Genomic DNA, 21782 nt, shown 5'->3' with positions numbered 1-21782 from the left:
CGCAAACAGATATAGGTTGTGGAGCACTAAAACGCTTTAAATACAGATGTAGTTAGAGCAAGGCTATCTCTGTCTCAGAGCAACATTGGTATACCTTCTCTGGGAAACCACCCAGATACGCTTCCAAGTACGAGAAAGACAGAGATACATAAATATATATATACATATCACTCTGCAGATACATTCTGATGACTCTGTTCTCTCACACGAGAATTTTCTGTAGTCAGAAATATACTTCCAGCTGCCACACCGACTACGCTTCCCTTGACCGAGCACGGACTGCCGAAGTCAAAACAACATGGACCATACTAACTCCACTTTTACAGCCGGAAACCTACGTGCAATCTTGCTGAGGTTTGAAGAGATCAGTCGCTGGACCTGTCAATTCACCTGTTTGTCCCTGCCTCCCTTCCCACCCCAGTGATATGTTGGCTAACTACAACCTTACCTGCATATTAAGACAAACAGGAGGGGCTGATAAAACTGAGAAGGTAACGGGCGGCAGAGACTTGTCGGCTGAACGAGGTGCTCCCTCCCCGAGCTATCAGTCACAGTGCGCGTTCGGTAGCCTTTACCTGAAGACAGAGAGACCAACAACGTCAACAGGGACAGCCCACTGTAGATACATCTGTCTTCTTCTGTCTGTCTGTTCTTGCCACAGGGTTAAAAAGACTCCACTTACGGTAAATAGAAAAGAACCATCCTGAAAAGCCGCTTATCACTTTGTGTGGGTGACTCATAACATTCAGAAAAAAGCAATTGAGAGACTCTCAGGCATTCACAGGCAAATGCATACGGAAAACTTCACGGACGGGTCTCCGGCTCATGTCGCGGCTTTTTCAAACTACGTATGACTTGAATTCTTGTATGGAGGGTTTGCTGGTAGAAAATGTGCAACTTCCAAGTCCAACTGACTGCCTAGTAGCTACTGTCTACCTGTGCATGGGGGAGCACAGTCTAGAACAATTATGACACCCAGGTGTTGAAACGAGAGACATCGGGAATCGAAGCCATGTGAAGTACTGTCCAGCCAAGCAAGCATACCACAACCACCAAACCGCTATACCCTTTACATCACAACTACTTTGAAGCATGCTTGCAGTCGTTTGAAAGCGAATTCAGCCGTGCCGAGACTCTTAAAATTCTTGGACTTTGGACAACGTATTAACATACATGATACTCAGGTGGAGCTATCTGTGGCAGTAAGTGCAGTGACGTCTAGCGCAATCTACATTCGTTGATTAGCGTGGAGTCGACTGCAATAGGGGCTTACAGAGCACTAGGCGTGCCCAAAGCAATATACTAAACAATCCAGATACCGAGGCATTAATAGATATGTGTAGATCCTTGAAGGACGCGAGTGAAAGACCTTACACCACCAGCATTTGCGGGAATGGGCGCGTCGCCATTCTTTCAAGTCCTTCATATCATTCTCTAGACGATGTGTTCGTCGGACTAAAGATACTCGAGCCACCATGCGCGCAACTTTCCAACTATCTCTGTCCATCTGAAATAAGAAACAAAAGCAAAGGAAACAAGAGAGAAACACGCAAGTATTCCTTCTACTCCTAATCACTGGCCTGTACGCTGGTGAGAAGGTGAGGCTGAAAACGGCGGAGAGCATGCAGGCGGGATGAAAGAAGTACCACTTCTTCATAGAAAATGCAACACTCCCTCTGAAAGAATAAGTTAGAAGAAAGCATTCACCGAGGAAGACACGCTGAGTCAGATGCATCCGTATCACACTGCAACCGAAGAAGCTTCATGACTCGGAAAAAAGCAAAGGGGAGAACCGGAGTAATGCCGTTGGGATTCTACAGCTTTATTCTCGACGTCAAGTGTTTCTAAGATTTCGTCTTGTCAGTCTACTGACTGCGACGAAATGGCTTGACTAGGAGCACGCTGACGGAGTGTGAAGCCGTTGCTACTTCTGTTTAGCAAAGAGAATCTCTAGCATGACATGTATCCCAGTCTGCAGAGTCACCTGCCGCTACGTCATGAAACTATTACATAGTGCCCCGTAAAGCAGGCTATATTGCTATAGACATTCGCTTGTTCGAATATTTGGGAATATACACGCGAATGGGTAGAGCCGGCTTCGAGGGTATGTCAAAGGACACAAGAAGCAAGCTTCAAGGAGACTAAAGGAGAAGAAAGAAACCTCACACTTGCCTTAGAGTGTGAGTGAATCCAACTCTATCAGTCAGGTCCGGAGATCACAACAGACAGGCTGAAGGCACACCTCACGTCCTTCCCCCTTCTAGAGAAGGACAGGGAGGTGTACATACGGGGGCACACCGATATGCTTCGATGACTGCAATGAGAATGCCTTGCCCTCCTAACTGCTGCCGCCATGTCTAGATATACATACATATATACATACGTATATATATATATATATATATATATATATGTATACAGTGTAAAACCGGAGAACAACTACATGATTCCCCTATAGTGCGAGGGATACTGTTTTCTACGGGTGACCTTACCTCAGCAAATACAGATGTCCCTGTACGGACATGAAGAACAATGATAGAGCTCTCGTACAGCGTGAAGCCATTAACCAACGAAGCAATAATAGGAGCGATCGATTCTCCGCTCCCTCGCGTTCCCCCCTGGAAAGACACGCACCACCACATACAAGCAAGAGATAGAAAAGGGTGCAGTCCACCTGGTGAGACGAACGTCCACTCATGTCTAAAGCACCAAGCAGATACGGGAAGGACTGTGAACAGGCAGGAGAAGCTTCAAGGATTGTATGGGAAACAACCGTCGCCCTGAGTTCAGACACCTTTCTGGCCATGCGGGCTATCAGGGGTCGTGATCTAAACCGCATGAAAGACCTTGCCAGGGGGTAGTGAGAGTTTACTACACGACCATATCTGCTGAGACCGGTGTACGGGAGATCTGAGGTTCGTTACGATCGTAACTGGGTCCCTCTCGCCCTGCATACATCCCAACAATGAGTATGTATGCATGAATGTGTATGTACGTATGTACGAATGTGTATGCACGTGTGTATGAATGTGCATGTACGTATGAATGTCTATGTGTGTGTACGTATGTATGGATATGTACGTAGTCATCTAAGCCGGGAGGGCATACACTCGCATATTCTGTGTCGACTACACCCATCCGCTCGCAGCTCGCACATCGCAGCTATCCCACACCGATGTAAAGGGGAGGTTTCCCACCGTAGTAACTACTCAATAGGGTGGAAGACTTACAGGATTTCCGAGGCCAAGACACGGTAATCCGGAGTCGCTATCATCTGAGTCGTCGGAGTCTGAGGAGACCAACAAATCTCGCATAATGTGGGCCACATAACGAAGACGTGACTTTTTCCTCCACGCATGGGTGCGACGTCGTTCCTTGTCTTCACCCGCGCCATGCACTCACTGAAGCGAACGTCTATGAGAGAATCCAACTGTCGCTCTCTCTCTCTTCATATATATATATATATATAGTCGCTCATAGTATCATGCTGTATTTCGTCTTCCTGAGCTTGTATAAGACCAGCCTGTGAGTATACATAGAAGAGAATGTCCTTCTGTCCGAGACACAAGCTCCCAACTCATTCCCAGCATATGAACAGTCACGGGAAGATAGGCACTTGTTGATCTCCCTTCTACTGTTCTTCTTGCAGCGTCACCTGCAGATACTCGTCCAGTAGACGGTAGCTAGCCTCTTGGGAAATGATGAATGAGAACTCTATTCAAGTTACCTTGACCACCGTCGTCTTGATCAAAGAAAGGAGAGTGGTTGATTTTTGTCATGAGCGCGTTAACAGGAGTAATAGTTCTCGCTGCCGCAGCTGCTGCAGCGGCCGCATCCCCGACCCACTCGGCAGGTTTGAGAAAAAGATTGAAGGCTGGCGACATCATCATAGGAAACTGCCTCATACCACCTTGATGTGCCTGTTGAACAGATAGCAAACACCACCGATAGTTCGGCAAAAGATTGACGTATACACATACATACAAAGGCTTGAAACACGGCAATATTACGTGTAGATGATGCCCCGGAATGAGGTTGTACACCGCGTATCTCATGGAAAACTGATTTATACATGGAGCTGCACGAAGACGTGACACCTCTTTATGTGTACAAAGACTCGGAAGAGCCACGACTAGAAAAGTCGTTCGGAGGGGTGGCAGTACGTCAGGCGGGTCGACCTAGGACAACAGAGGCAACGGCCGCAAGACACCTTTAATGAGGTGTAAGCTTTGCACAAAATTGAAGTCGCCTTGTTCTTCAGCACAGGGCGACAAACAAACGCCTTAAAAAGAAAGAGAAAAGAGACCCCCAGAAAAAGCGCCTTTCATATAGTAGACCCGATCGAGTGCATGCTGCACGCATGCTTCCGACGCTTGTCCAGTTTTCTGAACACTCTAGGACATGCATACGTGGGAGGGATCAGTCTCCTCTGAGGCGAGTGTGTATTAGCTGGGAATATGAAGAGAAAGTGACACTTACATGACGTTTCTGATAATACTTGAAATTCTTCAGACGCTGTTTGAGCATGCGCTGATTCTCAGGCAACTCATACGGCAATACCAAGCCGTGAATGACCGACTTCATGTCTTCCAATCGCCTGTACAATGTAAAAGAAAAGCACCACAACAAGAACAAGAAAGCGTGAGAGACTGAAGATACCAAACTACCACTGAAACAAAAACACTGGCAAGACATCAAGAAAGACCTCGGTAACTACATGCAGCATTATGAAAGCATGCTCTATTTCTAATTTTCACCCTTACCAGACCAATACCGCAGGGGAACCGTACACTCTAGCATCTGTCACGATCCTGCCCTATAGCAACACGCAGTGACGAGTCAACCTTCCACCCTCCTCACATGGATTGCAGCAGCGGTCATCATCCCAAACTCAGGGCCGTAGAACAGTGACCGAACAAGCTTCATCTGCCTGTCTACGAGAATGGAGAAGAAACAACGTTTCACGTCTTCTCCAACGTCTCCTCACAAGCCTACAAAGACCACTTCTTCTTCTACCTCCTCATCCTGACGAAAATCTTCTTCTACCTCTCCCTGCAGCTCTCTCTTCTCCTTCTCAAACTGCTGCTCTTGCTCCCTCCCAATCTAGATCTAGAGAAAGAGAGAGAGGGAGTCTCCCTGAAGGAATCCGCCTGAGACTTCTTACCAATGAAATGAGGGATGAATGAGCTCCTTCGTTAAACCGTAAACAGAATTGTCACGGTCAATCTTGGAGTATCCTTTCTTTTCCCTGTTATCACTCACGCGCCATCTCTGTTTGTGAAAAGGCGAATGAAAAGAAACACAAGAAAAGAAAACAAGGTTCAGAGGACATCCCGTCCGAACTAACAAAGGAGTAGCTGTATATACACAACACCCAGGACAGAAAAAATTACACATCTGAATCTTTCCACTCCACAAGTGCACATCTACCTACCCTCTGCTTCACTATTTATGACTGCTACCCCGCTCAGTCAAGAGCGGAAGAAAACCGCTCGCGCGATCAGAGAAGGATACGAGGTCTGAGCAATCCAAGTACGGGAAGATATCCTACGTGTCTCTCCCCTCTCCTCCTGCTCCTTCACACTGCATGTGGGTACAGAGCAGCACTAGGATAAGACGACGTCACACTGTCTCATGACAAAAACGTTGGACGTCAGATGATGTGAGAAAACGGAGACGTTCTTTGGTAAGTAGTCGATCACAGCGACACTCGAGAGGACTGACAAGTCTTGAGGTTTACTGACAGGTAGTACGGAGAACTAAGTAGATAGAGAAGAGATAGACGCATGCAGTTCTTCATATAGACACCAAGACGGCTTCAGCTCACCTCGACCATTTCAGTGCAGAGCTTCCTCCAAGCCAGGAGAGGAACATTGCCAATGTTCATCTGGACTGAGTCCGGCATGTTACTAATGAAAAACATCTGGCGATTCAAATCCTTTCTTCCTAGTGAATGAAGATCGAAACAGGGAGGATAAAAGACAGGAAGATCAATAAAGAAATGAACAGGGGACGCCACAGCCACCAAAGCAATCGAAAGCATTCTCAAACAGCTGCCACATGTGTATCCTTCTGTCGCGATGAAAGTCTACACAAGCTATATTCATATGCTTACAGCGCAAACGATCTTGTAGGTAGATAGGTAGATAGATAAAGTGAGTGCATGATTCTGCACGCAGGATGTACTAGGAGTAGATTCATTCGTCTTCATGTTGTAGTGCATTAGACAAAATGTATCAGCGAAAGTTTTCAAGAAGAGGTGTCAGCCTTCCATGCAGACCTCAGAAATCTGTTGGCTCGTGCTTGACTGCCTGGTCATTCATTGCTCAAAAAGCATGAAAAGAGAGACTCTCTTCATCGAAATGATATGTGAGAAGGAGATCAAGGCCAGGAGGAGCACCCAGCCCATGGCCTTACAGAACCTGCCATTTGTCACTCTATACACTCACTACCCCTGCTACTACAGCTACTCGAGCATGTATTATTTCTTGTATGTATATAAATAGTCACCTCAACAACCGAATACAGGCACGAGGGCTGGCTGAACTGCAGTCAGCCTATCCTCTCACAAAATCGATGACGTCGTGAAGAAGGAGAGGGCAGCGGCGCAGCGACCCGTAGGCATGCGACATGTACGCATGGAGATACATAGATGAGGACATGTTTAGTGCCACGATAAAACATCCAGATATACCTTCACAAGCAGAGACAACTTCATCTAAAACGCCTAGGAAATCTATCACCCGAGTGACTGAAGCTCACAGCTATGCAGAAACGTTTCTCTTTCACACACCTATTTGACCGAGTAGCTTGGCGAGTTCATGCGTCCCAAGACCTTCCTTGCCTTTGATCACCATAACGCCTCCGATGGTTGCTAAAGGCTGAAGCTGAGGTAAGAAGGGTTCATACCTGTACACGAACAGAACAAAGACATATAGAAGAACAACTGCTCCACAAAGCTGTCATAGTCCTACGGCCCTCGTAAACATAAAATGTACATGCACCTCATCCGATGAAAATTATTCGAGAGTACACCTTTTTGTCTCAATTGAGATCATGTGTGCTCCGTGTAGACAAACTAGAGCAGATCCATGTTAGGACTTCACTCCGACAAATAAATGACGAAGCGCCATAGAGACGGGCTATATACAAGATTGCCAAATGCCACATGTAATTCTCATTCTTGGGAAGACGAGATTACTAGGACACGCTGATATGACAACGAGGCGGAGGGTCTACGGCAGGAAGACGTAGAACAATCACGGATTTCTGTACATACATACGAAGTTCTGCGTCCTTGTGGGAATGACGCATCACTTCGATGTATGAACTCCGGTCCATCTTGTTTTTGTCTCACCACAACAACACTCGCATGCGGTACTTCCTAATTCTCCCCCCTTCGACCGCAGTCCAGCTAGGTGACTCCCCGCACAAGATCTTTATCGTGGTGATGGGTTTGAAAGAAGCAGAATGTAGACTAAGGAAGAACAAACTACGTGACGACTATTCCACCTACCATTCATGAGCGAATAGAGGCCCGGCGGCAACAGGATAATCTAAAGGAGGTCGAAAAGTATTGTACTTGGTACCTCTCCCGAAGAGAGAACTCTGGTCGAGATAAGGCGAGGACGGCATCATAATCTCTCTTAGTTGCTTTTTGCCACTCCAGTGAGGCCACGATAGAAGCGGATGCTGCCCGGCGATACACAGGAGAGACAAACGACACAACAAAGAGAAACAACGCGAAAACGTCTACACTTATACACGAGTTCCATGATTGAACAAGGGAGAAGGAAAGAGCTTTTCGTACTAAAAAGCAGCTTCGTCATCACCTCTGGATGCTCACATGAGCGTACATGGATATTGATCCAGCCAACGCACAGATATACGTGTAGTATGTAGAAAGATCCTGTTGGGGACGAGTGTGGCGGGGGCGTGGAAAAAAGAAAAGAAAAGGGAGAACACGTGGGACATGAAGACAATCATTCCCTGTGTTCGACAGAGACAAGAACACTGACATTTTCTTTACCAGCAATTCCTGACGCGAAAGCGATCTAAGTGAACATGTAGGACCTTGTACTTCAACTCATATGGCAACAAGCTGTCCCGCTCCCAATGCGTATACCTTATACACATTTCATATACAGGGAGATACATATATATATAGATGGTGCTGTCTGCATATATATATATATATATATAGATGACAGCACTATCTTCTCCATCTTCTAGGTGACGTTCCTGAGCTCACTGGCAGTACGCGTTGAGTGCGTAAGAAAGCGTCGATCTTCACTTACATCCTCTAGTTGATCTTTACGCGGATTGATCATTACCCCAGTGGGCATGAACACTTGGACCGGGTGTTCTTTTCCTTTAACATGCATGCTGGGTAACTGCTTGAACTCCAAGGCGTGCCGAGCTGCTTTGAAGGTATTCCTGCAACAACGCGAACATCATACACGAGCAACTGATCAATTTCCTTCTCCCTCCACTGCCCCACCATAACTGTCCGAGAGAAAACGAAAAACGCCTGAACACTTTCCCTCACGGCGTGACTCTCGGGAGTCAGCCTTGAGAGGAAAAGGACAAAGAAGGCTCCCTGCAGGAGAACTCTGTGCTGAGTCTCCAGCTCAGATCACTAAAGAAAACCACCTTGTATGACCATGCGTCCGAATACACTTGTACAAAGAGAGACAGAGATTCTCCAAGCCAGAAGAATACACCATAGAGCCCGACCGAAGGGGGTGACGCGATAATATAGACGGCAAACCCCACTACTTGCCGTATCGAAGTCATTCCTGTCGCGCTACAGACGTGCATGGTCAGTCAAGTGTGTCTCTATCCCGGGGCGTGCTAGTCGGCTGAGTGCTTACACATCCACAAAGATCTCACGGGGGCCTGCCTTCCCCATCAACCGAGCAGAGAGATTGACGTAGTCTCCTAGCGCCGTATATTCCTTGCGGATCTCATTGCCGACAGTCTGAGGAAGAACAGACGCAAGGCAACCTCCACAGAACTATAGAGAAAGAAGTGTGAAGTCTCTTGCCTTTACTCACCAAGGGCTAGACACAGCCATACAGAAATTCCCATTCCCATTCCACATAGATAGGCACACGTGTCGAGCATATATTCAAGTATGGCTTCAACCGGGGACGATACAAGGACATACAAACATACATACGTATACATACAAATATAGCTTCGACCACGCAGCTGAAGCTCCCCGCAGCTCCTCCACCCGTCTCTATGTACTTTAGAAAAGCGTGGGAATACATGCGCTAGGACGCACGCGACCCTTCCACTGCAGAGAGAAGTCGAAACACTCATGTACATGTGCACAGATGGAACTTGAAGAAGAGTTCTTTCCCGTGCCCGACACACAGTGAGGACGTACACTCCCGACAAGACCAGCCCCAGGTGTTGAAAGTCTTCTGCTGGCGAAACACTCACCCCGCACCATACTCTTCCACTAGTGATGCCTATGCCGGCATCCAGTCCTAGCACTTTCATTCCGTCGATCACTCGCAAGGCCGCCATGATTGCTGAAGGCAGATAAAGCAGGGCGAAAGACAGGGAAGGACGGCCGTGACCGAACCGCCACTACCTCCTGCTGGCAGTCTCGAAACTGTAGACGGATGCATCAAACAATGATATTCTCCGTTCCAAGCCATCCCCTCTGTTACCACGAATTGATAAGAAGACGCAGCAACGAATCAGTACGGGAAGATACACGAAGACGAGAGATGTCTTTGTCTGCGCAACTAAAGAAGGAGAAAACAAAACAAATGAACTTGAACGAGGACAGCTCGAACCACCATTCCACCATCTCCTCCCAAATCTAAATCCCTGTACTAAAGAACGCAACCTGAATTCATACAGTAAACAAGCTGCCAAGGAAATAAAGAAGAGACGGCTGCAAATGCCGTATGGATCCAAAGCGTTCTATCGAAGCTCATTCACAGCAGTGGCATCAACAGTCCGTTCTGGTGCGAAGCACCAAGCCGTAGCTGTTAGGGCGGAAGCTGTCAAGGTAAGAAAGGCCATCTCAATCGCTTTATGTGTCCGACTGATCTGGCCCTTCGGGACTAGATCCAGCCCCGGCTTCCTCAAAGAGTCACCTGCGAGTTTCGCGGCATGAGCTAAGTTTAGTGCAGCTCTTGTGTTTGCATGTATGCCGCCCACTCAGGGCAGATCACGACTGAACAGTTGACACGAGTGACAACAAAAAGAAAAAGAAGTAGAATACATAGGCATATTGTTTAGTCGTAGCACAGCAGAGACGCGACTCTTGTAAACGCATAGACCAAAATACAACGGATATGCGCATACGTATGCAGAAGTCCACAGAATCTTCCTCACCTCGAATCGGATCATCCAGGTGATATACAGGAGGCAGACCAAACATGACGAGAAGAAGAACACCCTTATCATCCACTAGAAACTTGTTCACTGATCCTTCCTATAGATTGAGAGACATTACACACACAAAAAGCTTGTAGTCCGATACCCCTCAGTCGCAGAAGCGGTAGGCTGCACGCCCAGTGAGTGACTAGCGAAAGAAGTACGGGAGAAACACCGCCAACGAGAAGGGTAGAAGCCACGCGCCACATCAGCAGAGTCTAGTGAACACAGTAAGGGACAGCTCCACTAGTATTCATTCAATTGTTTGCAACAGACGCCAAGAGATCAGACATCTCAGAGGGTTTGCAAGCAGCTTTCCTGTTCACACCCCGCAAGTCTAAACTTGACTCTGCGCACTCAGTCAAGATTCAGTCTAATGTATGCACCATCATTCTGGCGAATGAGGTATCGCACGGGGAAGGGTGTAGACGCTTACCATCGTATATGCTGCTTTCTGAGTCATTTTCATGAGCTTATGAGCAATCAAACTCCCGGTCCGTGTCGACACATCTAGGCCCCGTACACAGATGAACATGACTGAAACCTGTAAGACAAACACACGCAAGCCAAGTGTGAGGGGCAGCGTACTGCCATCAATAGGTATAGACGCAAACGGGGACTAGGCAGCTGTATGTTTTCCTGGAGCAAAGTGTGAGTACAAAAAGTCTGTATCTTCTCTAACATCTATTCACGCATCTACTACTAAACGTACAGGCTGGCGTACACACACGCGAAAAACAAAGCCCTACGAAACAGCCTTGAGTGCAGATATAGAGTATGACAAACGGTAGGAAGCGGAAAGCTCCTACGTCCAAGGTGCCGTTCTCTTCGCGGTGTGAAGAACTTCACGTCATACACCAATCACATTACATACACAAGAGCCTAGACACTTCACCTACGCTCCCACCTTCAACCCATGCAACCGAACACGCAAGAAGCAGGCAGGTTCGAAACAAATATAGCCGCTCCCGCCCTTTACAGAAGCATGCGAAAGCTGCCCACAATCTCTGTCTAGACGAAGACCACTGATTACAGCACGCCCCAACAAGATACCCATGAGACATTCACCACTGTCGAGGCGATAAAATTTAAGACGTGCCGATGTGCAGACGACACACGGGCACCGAGGATGGTGAAGGTAACTTACCACACGCAGTTCGTTAAGAAAGACATTACACCCGGAAGTCAGCCGCCGGAAGACAGCTGGAGGGATGTATCTGGAAAACAACGAAAACGTGCACAGATCCAGCAAGCAACGAAGCCATCATGTTCTTCATATACCTACTTCGAACACAGCATTGTAGAAGTGTGCCGGTACTGCAAATGGCTTATTCATGTGCCAGCACTATATAGGGAACGACTTCGACACGGCCACCACCAAGCAACCTAGAAAACCATCTCCCTGCCGCACTAGAAGATCGCTCTCCAAAGAGGGTTTGTATTCAGACTTTGCAGGCACCCATCTAGTCTAGTCATGACTATTCTGCTCGGGGATACTGCTTCCTCAAGACATCACCGTGCCGCTGTTCTCGATGAGCATACAAAGAATCTCTTCTGTCGAGAGCTACGGGGCAGCGAGCAGGAGGAAGACGTAAGTGAATGGTTAAGAAAGACAATTTCGAATTACACCAGCGGCTTGATAATCACCGCTGAGGATATCTAAATACCTGCAGCACAGAGGTCTCTCCTCTCCCCATACAACCGTTTTGCGTAACTATCCAAGCAGCAATACACAGAGACACTAACATACACATATACAGACAGATCTGCGTGAGCTACATCGCTAAACATCACCATCGCTGTTCAAGGTAGTACAGCAGAGAAAATTCGACCGTCCCCCTACCAGCCTATAGTACACGTAAGGCAGCACCAGTATCCGAGATGTCACGTGGAGTATGAATCGATCGCACTCTCACCGTCTCAGCAAGTCAATATCATCAGGTTCCACATCAATAGGAGCGAGAGGCGGTGGAGGCTGCACGGGGAGCTCGGCAATCGAATCATCTTTCTTTTGATTTGCAGAATCCTCTCCTTCTGTTAATGCCAGTCCTGTAGCTCGTGTTGAACTGGGTCGTGGAGGGAGAGTCGTAAGACTATCGCCACGCTTAACAGAGTTCCCTTCTGGTGGAAGCAAACCCGTGACTTTATAGAACATCCGACCTTCAGGAGAGTTCGGCGCTTCTTCCAAAATCGCCGTACCAGCCAAAGCATGAGCCACGGATGGAGAAACCACTGTCTCTCCTACGCACAGGCCAACAGAAGAGCACACGTACATTAGAGCGGGCATCCATGTTTCAATTGCCTGTCGTGTCCATGAAGACAACCTTCCCTGTCAACGTTTCCCGCTAACGTGTACAAACACCAAACCACCCACATCGATGTTTTCTTCACTCGCACCTTCTGACAGGCAGTGACCCTATGGCTCCACCAAAATCCTGCGATGCGAGGTTACCAGCAACACCTGACTCGAGACATAAGAACAGCGGAGCCTCTCAGCTCGGAAATCCCAGTTCAAAAAGAGTGGAAAGTCACGAGGGAACTCACCCGATCCTGCGAGTGGCTCTGCAATAGATATCTCTTCCAACGGCGAGCCAGCAACCACATATTCCCATCGATCCATGATTCCTCCGACCTACGCATACATGCCGAAGACAAAGCAGATGTGAAACTGAGTGAAGAGAATCTGCACTTTTTTTTTGCACAGAGATCTCTCCCTACGAAATAACAGAACGCTCGTACTCTGTATGCTCCGACCCTACCGTGAAGGCAACCGCAGTTGCGTAACCGCTCACGGCTGTCGAACACCCTTCTAGGGAAACGTAGCGATGACGGGGACAGCAATGCCATTAACACACAGAGACAGTTTTGGTCCTCTATGAAGCAGAAGTACCACTACCACCTGGGGCTTTTCTCTTTTTCACTTTGTCGACATTGTCTAACCAAACAAGACAGCCACCCTCATCGAGACTCAACACATACACTCGGTTAAAAAGATCCTTCCTGTAGGGAATGACCTACCTGCAGAATATGAACTTGGCCGAAGCCAACACCAATATGAAGCGTCAGTACTTTATCATCACACCCCGTCGCATAACCATGGAGTGTTTGGTGGAGTGTGAGGCAGCACTGTACGGCCAGCTGACAAGCCACTTGACTATCGATCTTATAGAAATCCTCCAGTCCTTCATCGTCTCGGTTGCTCTTCTTCTCAGTAGGGGTGGCTTCACATTCACAAGTGCAAAAGAGGAGAGACAGGCGTGTGAGAGAAATGGCTTCGCGTACATGCATGACACACTGTACGAAATACGTGCAGAAGCATTCTCTTGTATCGGACTGTACAAAACTTCTCGGGTGTGCAGCTTCGCTACGTTATACAGAAGCCCCTAACCATTCATAATGAGGGATCAGCTACACCGGTAGAGATCACACGCTCGAAAAAGATAGATCGAGCTATTCTGTTGTCGTCCTCGTATACCTATCCTTGTACGCACAAGATAACCATGAGTGCTCCGTCCTCCCTCACTGGCGACGTGAAGCGGGAGAAAGCACCAAGCATGCTCTCTGCCCTATACGACAGAAGTTTTCTACACAGAGACTCAAATGACGGATGCAGGCGGGTCCGGCTACAGAAAGAAGACTATACAAGACTACAATACAAGTAGATATGTGAACTTCACTTATTGCCATATGTAGAGCACACGTACGCAGGTTAACCACAAACACACACCGAAATACAAATGAGATACATCACACCCCGACATGTAGACGCAGGTACGTGAACGCACGGCGTATACTTGAACGCCGAGGCAGCCACTCCAGGTGTACTCACAAGTCAACGGTACAGTCAGACCTTTTGATCGTCGTATCGTGCGTGAAGAATGCATGCTTGACTAGGGAACATGAGTCACATAGAAGAGCAGACGAACCGTATCTCGACGACCGCCTTAAATTGGAGAAAAACATTTTTTTGTATCAGCTCTGTGCTCACGGAGGCGAGCGAAACTTCCAACTTACCACTACGGGAAGAAGAGGGCTTTTCTTCTTCATCTTTCTCCTCATCGTCAACAGGCCAGACAATCGTCATAGCATCTCCACTGAACTTGATGATGTCCCCCCCCCAGTAGTGGACAATCTTGATTATTTTGTCAAAAAACTGATTGATAATCTGAGAATGACGAATAATACAGGGAACGAAGCCAGATGCCAATGGCGAGAGACAGGGTGAGCCGAGATCCAGGTGAACCCGGCGCAGAGTGTATACATACGAGACACTGGCGATCCACACCTTCTTATGAGAAACGAACCAGACACTGCTTGAGACGCACTCACACAGAAAACTGGGAGCACGTCAAACAAATACAAAAGTTCTCGCACAAAGGTGAAGTCGACTGGAGCGAAGTCTTAACACATGACTACACTATGCTAGGCACTACGAGAATACACTTTAATGCCACGTCTCGCTTCCCCCTTTCTAAGATGACTACTACCCCGCTCTATCACTGCCCATCAGGATACCAAGAGACTCAATACTATTTGACGAAGCGTAAGCCATGCAGGTGTCAGTCGCAGAACGAAGGAAAGTACACTGGACAGCAATCTGAAATAGTCTCCATCGTGTCTCGATGATATACAAATATGTCGGTGTACCCGTTCACATGCAAAGAGGCAGAAGTGACCGCGGAGATGTGTGCAAGCCGGCCTGTCATATCTCTTTACGAATATACATAGATAGATGCGTAAACGTATATCACACGACTGCGGCAGTCCGCAGTCACAAGTACTGGTTCATGCGTGCATACATCAGAGCGTAACACGCAGGACGAAAGGCTGACTTACATTTCCAAGTCTCTCCGCTCCATTGGGCTTGGTGTCTAGGGCTTCCGTCAACGCCGTGAATCCGCTTGCATCGCAGAAGACCTGCATCAACAAAAAAGCTCATAGCCGTAGAAAGTTTTCATAGGTCTAGTCCATCTAACGCTTAAAATACAAGGACACCGAATGAGGCGGCAGGATTCATGAGTGCGTGTGGGAGAAGTCGAATCTTCTCCCCCGCGTATGCTATATAAGAGTGTTTTCGTGACACCGGGCATCCGAGGCGGAGACGGCGATACTGTCCTGATTGCTGCAGAACCGTGAGCCCCCGACGCAGTCTCGCCATTCTCCTGCTTCTTCCCTATGTGATGTGTCGTTTTCGTCTACTTGATACAAATGAGTTCGGTCCCTGAGGCTGTGAACTCGATAGATACAGAGAAACTACCAGTACCGCTACACAAGAGTAGATGCCGTCAGCGTCTGTAATGAGAGATCCCTAGATAGAAAACGCACGACCCTGTAACCGAAAGAGCCGATCCTCTCCTGAACTCCTTCTCTTTCTTTCGAGTGTCTCGGGAGAACGGATAAACTGATCTGTGGAGCTGAGTACCGTCCAAGCAATCAGTGCTAGGTTAGTGCCTTTGCGCAGAGACTATCACGAGCTATCAGAGGATCCCGTCAAAAAGACGAGGTGACGAACGGCGTAGGTTTTCACAGTCGTACTCCATTACACCGTTCTCTACCTGTAGTATGGAAGTAGATTCACGATCTTCTCCCAAGATATACATCATACTAAAATGAATCGCGGGCAGCTCGACAAGGTCTGAACGTCCTGTGCTTACCACTGCGGCTGTGAATTGTTCTATTTGTATATCGAAGTCATCTGAATACCTGAGTAACACGGACATTGTCACAGGGACAGAGAGGAACACGACTACCAATATGGAGCTTCAACTCGACTATGTACGTGGTAAAGACGCATGCAAACAACAGGCGAGCATCATGCACCTCCGCCAAGCTAGTAAGCCAAAGGTGAATGAAACCTCAAGCCGTGGAGGTCTTCGAAGTGACTGTGCAGCCGCGAAAAACAGCACGAAACACACATCGACAGCACGCCTCCTCTTCAGTAGCATACGGGCACGTGATGCCCTCGACGATACTTAGTAGAGTATGTACTATACCTCCAATACTGCACATGGGTATGTATCATGTTCATGGGCATGTACGTACAGAGGAACCCGTGTGCATCCTGCAGATACGTATATATCCGGAAAAACCGATCCAAGCAAATGCCAATGCGGACAGGACAGCAGTAGTCGTAGTAGAATGTGCGATCCTCGAACCCCATCGGACAGTACTTTTCGTCTGATCGAACGCTGTGCATAGGCTAACGCAGCCTAACAAGCTTTTTCAACTTAAGGGATGGCACCGTCATACCATGTATGCACTGGAGATCTTTTTCGAGCACATGCGAGCGTCTCAGGACCAGAACACATGACTTCCTCTCAGACTGGATGCGGCTCAAGGAGCTGTCCCGAGCTAAAGTATGTGTTGAAAAGCGTAGATATAAACATTCCATCTCCGCATGCAAAGAAGCAAATTCCCTATAGACTACCTGATTCGCCTGTCAGCAATCGCCTCGAGAACCGTGCGAGGCATGAAACATGCAAACTGTCGGATGTCAAATGAAGTTCCTGAAGACATGAAAGGAAATCGACCGACCGAATACAGACACCGTACCAGTGCTCCATGTGTTTGTGTATGCATGCTATAGACATAGACAGATACAGATATATGCACAAGCTCACGCCTGATGGATTCGTCTACGACTTGGCTTCACTCATTAGTACACGCATGTGCAGACAGGACTCTACGTAGCATCAAGGCTTTTTCTAAAGAAACCAAACCAGTCGACACAATGTGCTCTTGTCAAACGCAAATTCAAATGTTCTTCACTGTGGAAATTGGTGGTGCCGTAGGAGCATAGCCACTGACCATGCATTACAAGGGAGTAGGAGAGAGAGTTACAGCCTAAGGTGCGCAGACCGCAGCCCGCAGAAGACACATATGTGGACAACCACTACCCTCGTGATAGCTACACACACTAAAGCGCCATCCACGAAGTCAGCTGGCTTTCTGTCTCCCTGCTGTTTTCTCAATCTGTCAGGTTTCCGATGACGTGAAACAGAGACTTCGTAAATAAACGGAGACGCCCATGCACGCATGCATATATATATACATACACCCATCCGAAGTCTCCTGTGCACTTGGACGCAGACACAGTGAGGCCACAGAGAAATGGGGCGACACAGAAGACGAGAAAGATTCTGACAACTGCACAAACGGAGAAAGAAGAGAATCAACAGAATACGGTGTCAGGAGTTTGCACAGTATGTACTCACACATGAGTACATACTGTGCAAACTCCTGTGTACGTGTATATACACATACAGAAAAAGCGACACTAACCGATGACTCAGTGTTGTCTTTACTCCAAGCTAACTGAACTGTCGATTTCTGCTACCCAGGCAATAGTCTCACAGCGTTAGAATACTGATATATCATGCTTCTATTATGTACGGAGTACATAACTCAAGCAAACACTGAATAACCTGGCCTCAAAGTACCACAAGACATTTCCCTTCCAAAGGGAGGTCTCATCGTGATTTAACTGAGCATCCACAACAATACGTGAACACACCTAAGGTATCAGAAAGTTTTCCCTTGTTGCCTGTACGCTGCTGCAGAACCGCATTAAGTCTCTGCTCGCAGCGCAGTGCCAACCATCGCCAATCTTGGGACACCGCATCTCCCTGCATAAGCAACCGAACAGCTGATCGAAGTGCATTGCAGGAAACGAACTCTTCTAACGACGACTCTCACAGACAATAAAGTTACGTGGTCACGGAGACAGAGATAACGGGTATGGACGGGCCTACATGGAAACGGCCCCCAAAGCGAATGAATAGAGGTAACACGCTACCGGTATTCACTACGGCAAAGGACGAAAGGGCGCTCAAACACGAAAGAACCTAGCCGCATGACACAGACCCATCCAAACAGCGATGCAGAGAGTTTCCCTGCACAAGAGTGGGTGACCAGGAGAAAGAAGAAAAATCGCTACTGCTTGTCGTCGTCGCCATATGACTTTCTTCACTCAAAGAGCCATCAACCATGACATTCCTTTCCTCTCCTTCTTCTTCCTCTTTCTTTTTCTGTGAAAACGATGATAGAGGAGCTAATGTAGAGAAGAAGAATGGAAGAAGAATGACAGCAGAGGCAATTTGCTCTGTGAGTGCCCAACGCTTTTCACACGAAAGGCTTCTCCTCCACGTCCTGCTGGACAAGCATGGAAAAAGAGCCTCTTTAAACAGACAATACATATCACCACTATTACTACTGCTATCACATGCAGCAGATGGCAAGCCATGAACGCGCAGTCCGTCCGTAGTGTAGACAAGACATGGAAGTCAACAAACTTTCTATTCCTACAAGGAGAAGGAGTTTCTCCTTACATGATTCGCCAGTGTCTCTAGAGCTTCTTCAATCGGAGGAGGCCGTTCCGGAGCTAAGATAGTTCTACTTTGGGATCCCTTGAAACTAAGAAGTCCCCCACCTCCCTCGTCATCCAAATCTCTTCCCGCCGAACTGATAGCGTGCTGTACACCATGCCATCCTGCATGTACTAGACCGCCTTAAGAAATACACACAGGAGAACACGACAGAAGAGAATGTGTAAGAACAGTAAACAACCGACGGAAGGAGAACTGTTTGTATATGAGAAGCAAATGCAGGTGAAGACAGTGCCATCCAACAAGATAGGAAACCCCTTGAGAAAAAAGCCATTGAGATGCCTGCTCTGCCCCTCTCCCCTCCTTGCATTTCACGAGTAAACTATCCAAAAGAAGTGTCAAGGGAAGATACGAGATACAGAGTGTGAGTCTCATCTGCTTGGAGATCTTCTCAAGGCTGCGACCAAAAACTGGTGAGGTTCCTTAACGATCAGTAGAAACAAGCGGGCCTTTAGAAACCCAGTCGGATAATACTATGCAACCGTTTGAACACGACAGCCAGTAAGAAACAGCCCGATGAATCAGATGACTGAGAAGCAAGTTCATACATCAGAAGTGCTGACTGCTATGGAAAAACGAACACACACCTCCCTCACGAGTGTTACAGACCAACTGGCCCTCGGCCAGTATATGTGGGAGAGATACGTCTACCTTGATAAACACTAGAAACTTCCCGAACGTGTAGAGAAGACGTGCATATACATAAATACCCATACCGATCTCGTGTATGTAAGATGACATTTATACGCATGATTCGAAGTGATCTACCGATGTGCGTGCAATGTGGGCAAGCACCGTAGCGCGCAGAGAAGGGACAGGAGGAGAAGAAAACAAGGAGAACGCTGACTCGCTTCACACAAGCACAGACGCCGACTTCAACGATGCACTTCTAGAAGTCGTAGGCTGGGCACATCTACATGACTTTATGCATGTATGCATGTATCCACGGACAGACCTGCGTCGGATTTCGTGCCCTGCAGAGGCACACCTGCGTTGCAGTACGAACCTAAGTATGCTTATACACGTGATGTGGAACGGATGAACACGTGTTCACGTGTACATGACACAGGTATGGACAACTGTGACTTCACTTGGCGTCCATATATGGCTCAACGGAGCTGGAGAGGAGGGGCTGGCACGCGCCAGGCATTAGGTCTGCCCACTGGCCCTATGAGAGACGGACAACACGAATAATGTGGGTTCAGTTGATATTGTTCAGGTGTATGAACGTTCCTATCTTATGCTACCTTCCAATAGAGGCCACAGACTCACCAGCCCCACTGACGACGTTATGCAGGATATTCCCCAGCTTCCCGTCTTTCATACTGCTTCTGGGAAAAACTCGCCAGTCGAAGTAAAGAAGCGACTAGCCTCTCCTAGGAGAAGTTTAAGGGAACGTGAACATTGAAAGCCAAAGACCCTCATCCAGCCGGAGGAAAAAAGAGACGAGACGTGTACGGGCACAATGGACGGTACCACCAGCCCCTGAAACTACAACCCTTCCTTAGACGCCATACACTCGCAAGAGTGTAACAGCAAACTGGAAACAGGGCATGAAAGGACTGGTAACTTCGAAGGCCTCAAAAAGAGGGGTAGTAAGTGATGGTTAGCGTACTCAATGAGTTGGCATGCACATGACTGCAGTCCAGCAGAAAAACGACTGTACTCGTTGGCCTCGAACACCTACACGATTCTCTTCGGGTCTGATGGTGTCTCAGTATGAAACACCGAGCTCATGAAAACAGAGAGCCCAGGAAGAAAGAAAGACGGGCACGGATTGAGAACCCAATGGTGTCTCGCCGACCTCGCCCAACCCCCTGCAGTTATCTTCGCCGACTGCTGTTGTAGGTGCAGTGTGGAGGAATGGACGTGATGAATCTGTTGGAGAAAAGAGGAACTGAAGAAGAAAAGGGAAACAATACAGCAACGCGCGACTTGAAAGCAAAGAAGAAGGACCCTTGGAAGAAAGGCTAGCTACGCTCTGCAAAGCGTTTTCAAAAGAAAGACGTTCCCTCGGTTACCGCGAGGAGGGGCTTGAAGAAGGCATCCTCGACGAGCGGAAACGAAGGCATCACAACCGAAAATAAATTCAAAAATGGATCGAAGAACTTCACCGGGATGTGACAGCCTGAAACGCCACGAGAAGGGGTCGCTCACAGACCCAGCGGCGATAGGTACACCAGCAAGAGAACTGAAAGAGCAGTCAAATTTATATAAAAACGGACACGAGACTGGGACGAGTCAATCCAGGGTCCTGGTTCGCTGAGAGGAGTATTTGCAGACAGCTTTATAGAAAGGATCTTGTCCAACAAGGCCTCGTAGTGGTGGAAGCGACGGCAACAGCAGTATCGACAGTCGAGCCAAGAGAGCCGTACCACCATGGGGGGTGCGGAAGATACGTGGATTCTCACAGATACAGTGCATTCAGTAGCCACGAACCCTAAACTCTGGCGTCTCTCTCTAGCGAGGCCAGCAGAGGAGATACCGCATAGACGGAACAGTAGGCTGGATCCTCTGTCGTGAACATCTTCGCTGCTAGAACAAGACGGGGACGGTGTGCAGACTCTCACTGCGCTGCGGCTCTATGGACGGGTACCATACGTGGAGAGACGTATACGATGTACTATACCCTGTCGTCCGTTTTGCAAATGTGCTGAAGAGAAACAGTCCGAAGCCCAAATGATTGAGCGCGCCAGTGAAAGGGGACTGCCACGTATCACGGCAGAAACACATCAGCGGCCTCGCTCAGTCTGAGGAGGGGGGTCACCTCTGTCAGGAGTTTCAGAAGAACGTTGGCGAGACGCCTGAACCTTGTGAAAGACCTGTCAGGGGTGACTGGGGGCACATGGGACCTACCTTTCTCGGGCGGTATTCGATGCTGTGGAGGCCGTCAGCAGCTTTCTTACGAGGCTAGCATTTTTCGTCTTTTCTGGGGGAGAGAGCACCCGTTCGATAACTGGAGTAGCGGGGGTCCCATCTGGGTGTGTTCAGATGCTT

The 21782-nt window shown here is 48.0% G+C and overlaps 1 protein-coding gene across 1 annotated transcript; it reads right to left on the bottom strand.

Moving 5' to 3' along the window:
* Positions 1–448: 448 nt before the first annotated feature.
* On the bottom strand, positions 449–21234 carry CSUI_008986 (adenylate; the record flags this gene model as incomplete). Its single annotated transcript, XM_068069105.1, has 26 exons — positions 20058–21234; positions 18729–18907; positions 17915–18026; positions 16829–16907; positions 16056–16104; positions 15238–15318; positions 14416–14566; positions 13420–13622; positions 12946–13033; positions 12318–12642; positions 11549–11618; positions 10838–10945; positions 10360–10459; positions 9451–9542; positions 8874–8980; positions 8298–8436; positions 7517–7692; positions 6794–6909; positions 5828–5946; positions 5165–5271; positions 4480–4597; positions 3728–3920; positions 3231–3289; positions 2493–2618; positions 1375–1507; positions 449–575 (listed from the first exon to the last, which is right to left on the bottom strand). Coding segments are annotated over exons 1-26 (3207 nt in total), but the record flags the coding sequence as incomplete, so codon positions are not given.
* Between the last annotated feature and the right edge of the window lie 548 nt (positions 21235–21782).

The sequence above is a fragment of the Cystoisospora suis genome (genome assembly GCF_002600585.1).
Source record: "Cystoisospora suis strain Wien I chromosome Unknown contig_5212, whole genome shotgun sequence".
Classification (NCBI taxonomy): Eukaryota; Apicomplexa; class Conoidasida; order Eucoccidiorida; family Sarcocystidae; genus Cystoisospora; species Cystoisospora suis.
The sequence above is the reverse complement of the archived record's forward strand: the minus strand, read 5'-3'. Positions and strand labels throughout refer to the sequence as shown.